Raw genomic sequence first — 7251 nt, forward strand, 5'->3', positions numbered from 1 at the left:
TTCTAAAAGCACAACAACTATTCTAATTTCAGATAAATTATACACAATATTATTGACAATATTAGAGTGCTCCCATCATAATCACCAAAGCTGTCTGCATATTCACGATGTGTGAACCCTGCAATTCAGCACAAGCTCACTGAGTTCTGCACTCCTGTGAACAATTAAATGATTACAATCAACAAAGCTATCTACACTGCACAATACATTTCTTGTTTACACTGTTGTCGACTTGCTGATTATAATAGGAGCATTTTATTTTTGTCCCACTCCCAACACTACTGGGGTGAGAACATTGCAAACAAGCGGGATTCCAGAAGATGCACAAATGTTTATGCTTTTGGTTCTAACTTTTTTTTTTGGTCAGATGTTATACACTGCAATACACATTTTAATGTGCAATTGTGAGCATGTGTAAAAAATTAAAACAAATCTGTAAATTGAATGCTGCAACTGACATTGATAAATAGTTAATCATTATTGTAGTATAAGATATGTTTAAGATATACAGCAAACCTTGTTTTTTGTGTTTACTTATTGTTTGTTGTAAGCTATTAATGTTTAACAATATGAAATTCCTCTTCTTATTCTTTAGTTGCCAGAGATGCTTCATGGCGACAGCGAGGAGCACAAGCGCTGTGACATGGGTCACTTTGTCCTGCAGAACTTGGGCATGCTCACAGGGTTTGGAATCATGTTGCTGATCGCCATCTTCGAGGAACACATTGTTTTTGACTTTGGCTTCTAGCCGGAGCCCGAGATCAGGGATGGCGTCATTCAACAGCTACATTCACACGCGTGCTTTGCCTTAAAGTGGCTTTGTTTTGTGATTGTACAGTTGTGCAGGCATGTCTCAAAAGACAGCATCAGTAGCTTACAGTAGACATGGACAGGCAAACAAACATGTTTACATTTCATCATCTTTTCCTCTCTAGGCTACTCAAAACGGTTGCTTGTTGTCTTCAAGGTCTTTTGTAGATATAGCTCCTAGACAGTTCTCTCCTGTTGTTATTCAGTACTTTTTTTATTTTTATTTTTGAGTATGTGTGTTCAATCAGACACATCCACAGCACACGAGACGCACTGCCCAGCTGTGTGGGTAATCCCTTTAATATTGTGGTATTTTTGTGTTCTAAAAAGAGAAGCAGCTATTCATCAGTCACTCATTCAGTGTCATGTTTAGCTCTTTCATTCATCTATATTGGAACTCATAGTCCATTCATTCATAGCCGGCGTGTTGTGCTGTGTATGTGTAGTGTGTCACACCACCTCAGTGTCAGGCACAGAACTGTGCTAATATGGTGCAACTGAGTCCAACTGGCATCAACTCTTTCTTTTATTTATTTTTTTTATTGAGAAGTACTGTTTAGTATTGTGTGCCAGAATCGTGGAAAACAACACACTTGAGCTCTTTTCTTTACTGGTTTGAGCTTTGTTGTCAGCATTGACTACTTTTTTGTTTCTTACACTATATTCACTGTTCATAGTGATGGGAGCCTGTCCTTAGCCTTCGAATTTCTGTTGCTTTTTTTATTATTTTTTTTTTCTGCTATTATTGGCTAAGATTGTACTAGTGTCATGACCAACTTGAGTATTGAAGAAATAGGTATGCAACTGTGTTTTGAATAACCCCTGACACGGTGCTGCCAAAAGACCGATTGCATTCATGAGGTCAGCTGTATATTGACTGAACATGTCCAGGATCAAAGCTAATGTTTAAAAACTGTGATTTTAAATGAAGAACACCTGTCTACGCATATCAGTCCATCGAGGAATGCGGCAGTTTTCTTTGGGAAGTCTATTTGTTCATTGATAAAATAATAATTATCATGATCTAGACAACTTTCTGAATATAAATACAAGTTGATTTTTGATATCTAAGTGGAGTTGTTGTAAATAATGATCTTGTTACAGGTGAAGAAGTTCATGAAATAATTATGTTCCCCAAAGGAGATTTGCTACTGAAGACTTGAACAAGTTGGCATTTTGAAACATATGTGTTACTTTATTTTAATTATTTGACATTTGGTATTACTGGATAATTTGTGCAAAATTCAGAATGTGAGACATTAGCACCTTTTATGCACTGACCATCTAAAAACGTACTTTCCATACAAAAGTTTGGGAGAACCATTCCTTTTTTTTTAACCTAAAATCGAGTTAGCCGTTATGAAATGTTCTTTTGACAATCTTAAATGCTCTCATTGTTAACACCCTCCCATTATTGAAATTAATGCACACATTACTGGCCTTTTGTGCACTTGTATGAAAGTCTTGACTACAATCAAATCTGTAGAACATCTGTTAATCTGTCCCCATTGATGTGATTCTTGTTAATGAGTGTGCAACATTTTGATTGTGCCAAATATGGTGCACTGATTGTGCCCGCAGTGGCCTGAACACATTCCACTGGCTGTTTGCTGCTTGAATCCTCTACCGTCATGAGTTGGTGGGGCATGTTATGTGATTCATGCTTATCCTGTCACCATGTGACATCCATTTATTTGTTCTTGTGGATGTGTATCATTATTAATTGCATTCATCAAACGTACTTGATTGGATGGGAACATGCATGAGACAAGTTAAAGTGATTAGTTTTCATTTTTGTTATGAAATGGAGAGATGAGAACACTTACTGTTGATTTCCTTTTTCCCTCAAGTACTTAATTTTCACAATTTGAATGTAAAGTCAGTGAGTTTGGGGGTCATGTGAGCAAACCTAATCAGGGTCTTCAGAGATTAGGTCTAAATCCTGTGTATGTCTGTGAAATGAAGTTGACCATTTTGTTAAAACGAAATATGTGAGTAAAAGAGCTCTAGAGCTCAAATGAAACACCTTGGTTAAGTGGTGCAAAGAAATTAACTCGATATTAAATAAAAGACGCACACCCTCTTTTTTTTTTTATTTTTTTTTTTTTTTTTTTTTTTTATGCTTTACAGTGTATTCCAAAAAAAGACCATCCAGATATTTACTTACATTTTAGTATTGTCAGTTTTTGGGAAGACATTTATTTTTAAGCTTGGATGTTAAGGTGTTTTCAATACATTTGTCATTCTTGCTGATTGTGCATTTCTTTGTCAGAAGTGGAAAATAAAGTTTGCCAAGCCTACTTTGAGAGTTTCATCTTATTAATTGTATACATCTATAAATTTTATATATTTATTATCATGGCTATTAATATTTGTTAAATTTCAGAAGATAGGAAGGCTTTTATTCATGTGTTTATTAAATTTCATAATTTTTATCTTTAGACAGACACAATTTGATGGTATTTCTAAATCTGAAAAAATATTTAGCCACAGATACTTTACTAAAAATCAAGTGAAGGATACTAGAGGCAGAGCAGCACATCTGTGAGTTAAGCTGACACAGTAGGCCACGCCACAACGGATCCACATCTGAATTCAGGGTCATTGCAATGACACAGTGGTTGGAGTGTCCAGTGGTCGCTCGCTGGTTTTGTAGACAGGAGAAATGTAGCACTGACGCTCAGGAATGTCCTGCTTCTTCATGGGCTTCAGCCAGATCTGCAGACAGACAGTATGATGTGTTTTGTGTGTGTGTGAAGATTTTCTTTGCTCATCCTCTGTTCTGATTACTATGCAAATATGAATAGGATGCAGTTAGTTATTTCAACATTTCTAACAGAGAATGAGAGAAGCAGAAGTTTTGTTAAGATCTAAAAAACTAAGTAGCCGAGTCACTATGTTGGTTAATCAACATTGTTTCCCCTTGTTGATAAACTAACCCATTTTCCTTGACTTGGTAACCAAGATAACTGTAAAACAAAGAAGACTGACCAAAAACTAATTCAAAACCCCCGAACCCCTTTATCAGAAGCACTTAATATACCTCCTCCAAAACAAACAGGTGCATTAAAAGTTGGTGGTTTAAATATGACTTATGTATGCGTGTGTTTATTTTCAGTGCTTCAGATGAAATGCTTTCAGCTGAAATTAAATGGCCTTTGAAAGAAATTTGCATTTCAAAGTTTTACCGTAAGCAACGAATGTGTGTTTATTTAAGTTCAGCTCTTGTCAAAAAGTTATTTTGGTAACGAGTTGTCCTGAAATGTCTGAATATTAAACAGCAGTGAATGCATTATTTATTGTGGCAATGTGCATTGTGCAGAAGAGGGCAGAATTAATAGCAAGCTTTGTTTTCTCTTTCTGTTCTTTTAAGAATATTTAACAACCTATTTGAATATCTCACCTGCTATGATATTCATATGATGTACAGTACATAGACATAGCTAGAATTCCATTCCCATGCTGTAGCTTTAAATACCAAAAAAAAAAAAAAAAAAAAAAAACTTTTGTTATGTAGTTCTCTCTCTCTCTCTCTCTCTCTCTCTCTCTCTCTCTCTCTCTCTCTCTCTCTCAAACTTTCTTCAAGTGCCCCCAATACTTGGTTGTAGTACATTGTGATGAAAAGAGACGTCTTCAAGGAAATCTGAAAAATGGGGTGTCAGCTCAGACCTCCGAAGTTCAGATTTCCCATCAAATGTTTTATGTATGTATTATTATTTCGTACTGAAGAGAGAATAAAACACTTCTCTAGCTGTGTCGTGGCTACACTGGAATTAAAATCAAATCAACATATTCCATTTCTTAACACATGATCATTACCAAAGGTTTTTTTTATTATTTTTTTATTATTTTTTTTCTGGACACCCGGTTTCACGCTGAAATGTTACATTATGAGTTGGAAATACTGTTCATGTTGACTTTAAATGCTTCCAGTTAATCCATCAGCATTTTGTTGTGAGATGTATTTTTATGCATGGCACCTGATGACAAACAACCATCTCATGCTTTAATATCTGGACTAATCTGAAGACTTAAAGGCACCATATGTAATTTTTCGCTGCTAGAGGGTGCGTATGCAAAATAAACAAAGAGTGTGGAATCATGGGAGTTGTGGTCTTCATCCCCACAGCTGATGCAATCTGACAGGACTCGGGCAGAAATCATGTTCATGGATGAGCTAATGATTTATTAACATAGTAGAATGAACCAGGGTAAGGTTGAAAGCCGTTGAAGTGAAACAAGACTGCTGAACGAGTGTGACACATAGAAAGCAGCAGAGCTTTTATTATACCACAGTCGACCGCATCCGCTCCTACCAGTCGTGCGTATGTGGAAAAATAAAGCAGCTCTGTTTTATCATACTAGACACATTTGAAAGTTCTGTTATAATGCTACTCTTTGCGGTCAGCACTGGTCGTATTAAGCGTGCAACGTATTAAACGCATCTTTGGTTTTTCCATGTTTTCTACAAAACAAAACCGGAAATCGAGGGGTTATGATGTCATTGGCAGGTGACACAATGACACTATGGACAAGGTCCATGTCACTAGTTAAAATTGCTTATTTCTCTGAATTTAAACATTCTTCGAAACATTTGGGATAATGCAAGTACACAAGTCAGCAAAATATATAACACTGTTCTAGTTGTTTTTGGATATTTTAATTAAAAAAATCTTACATATTGTGCCTTTAAGAGAGGAACCTGAAAGTTTGCACATTTGAATTAATACTTTATTTTTTATTTTTTTAAGCATTATCGTCCCTTTTTGCATGTTGCTGTAAAATGAGAAAAAAAATACTTCTTATATAAAAAATACTTCTTTAGGTCAAGCACTGTTAGTGACTGATGTGATGTCTCTTCACAAGGACACATGCTTAAATGCATGTCGCTGGTTAAAGTTTAGCTGGGAGTGCAGTTTGACTGGCTTGTAAGCTCAAAGATTTAAGACATGATGATCTGCAAAAAAAATAAAAAATTACTTTAAGTATCAAGAAAATCCTCAAAAAAAACTTGAATAATTAAATACTTTACACCCCTGCACACCAACACACACTAAAGACTCTTCCCATTTTTTTTTTTCACTGACTGAACTATAAAAAATGAAGTTGACACAACAAGGTGTCTGTTAATGTCAAAGACACACATAAACAGCCTCATGCAGTGTGTGATGGCCTCAGAGAGATGCTCATCATGCACTGATGAAAGAGCAGCAGGGGTCTGATGTCAGAGCACTGTAATGTTGACACTGATTGATGGCACTCAGCCGCGGCGAGGGGTTAATGAAACTGTGCGTGTTACCCATTTCCCTCTCATATATTTTACATTTCATGCTTGTCAATACTCCCTCTTTGTCTTTCTCACCATCCTCTGGGAGGTTTTTGTATTCCTTGTCCTTCATGATTTCAAAGTCGAAGCTGAGCAGGTCAATGGGCATGATGTATTTTCGGACGTAATTCTGCTGGCTTCCGGACATCCAGAACACTGCAGGCATGCCATCCACGTACCAACCCTGTGTGGATGACACAGATGATACTGATATTAAAGACCAAAATCAAGAAACATAACATCAGTGGTCACAACTAACTCTAAAGGCATAACTTGAAGGCAAAAAAGAAGCTCAAAGTTTTTTGTTTTGTTTTTTTAATTGAAAAGAAGAGTACAGAAGTAGTGTTGTAATCTTAGCTCACTGAATGAGACAGTAAGTCAGTTGCATTTCATGTGATTTTCCTGTGGCTCACTCTAGAATGCTTTCTGCTTCAACTGCTTTATGTAAGAATGTGTGTTTGGGTATCCCAACAACTCACTGGAAAACGATCGATTTTAAGTAAAGACTTTGAATTAATCACTATAAATTATTATGATGTATTGTGGTTACATAATTATTATTACAGAACTTTGTTTGTGGAATCCAAATATGTATTTGCATTCATATAGCATTTATTTGAAATATATGTAAATCTTATGTACATCTAATGTAAACATTATGTAGATTTCCTGTAATCAATTTAATGCATCCTTGTGCAATAAAAGTATAAATTATTTTTTTTTAATAAATCAATCTTATGGACCCCAAACTGTATATTACATGACTGTAGCCTTTAAGACCCAAAGGACAAGTGAACTGCAAACATATTTACAGTATATTGTCATTTTCTCTTCTAGGGAAAAGCTATGTCGTCCCTTTCTTTATGTTTTTTCTAAGGGATGGTTTTAAAGGTTTGTATTTGATGTGGTATAGAGATGTATGATCATGAATGATAATGAAAGGGTAAAGGGGAGAGGTTCCTCAGAGCAGAAATCAAGATGTAGTCAGAAAAGATAAAGGGATTATCTTTTCAGGTTAGATTATAGGATAATGGTTCACAATGTGTAAATGAAAGCCAGGGTTGTGATCAGATCTATATGCATCCATCTCACCCTGTGGGGTGGTAATGCTAACT

The 7251-nt window shown here is 35.8% G+C and overlaps 1 protein-coding gene across 4 annotated transcripts in view; it reads left to right on the plus strand.

The window, feature by feature from the left end:
- The window catches only part of LOC109072070 (zinc transporter ZIP10-like), a 29407-nt gene extending 26297 nt beyond the window's left edge, over nt 1-3110 (plus strand). For all 4 annotated transcript variants that reach the window (XM_042763709.1, XM_042763707.1, XM_042763708.1 and 1 more), the window contains exon 10: nt 596-3110. In XM_042763709.1, the coding sequence (XP_042619643.1) occupies nt 596-748 (153 nt within the window). In that variant the 3' untranslated portion in view covers nt 749-3110. The remainder of the gene's footprint in view (nt 1-595) is intronic.
- The last annotated feature ends 4141 nt before the right edge of the window (nt 3111-7251 follow it).

The sequence above is a fragment of the Cyprinus carpio genome, chromosome A9 (assembly GCF_018340385.1).
Source record: "Cyprinus carpio isolate SPL01 chromosome A9, ASM1834038v1, whole genome shotgun sequence".
Taxonomy (NCBI): domain Eukaryota; kingdom Metazoa; phylum Chordata; class Actinopteri; order Cypriniformes; family Cyprinidae; genus Cyprinus; species Cyprinus carpio.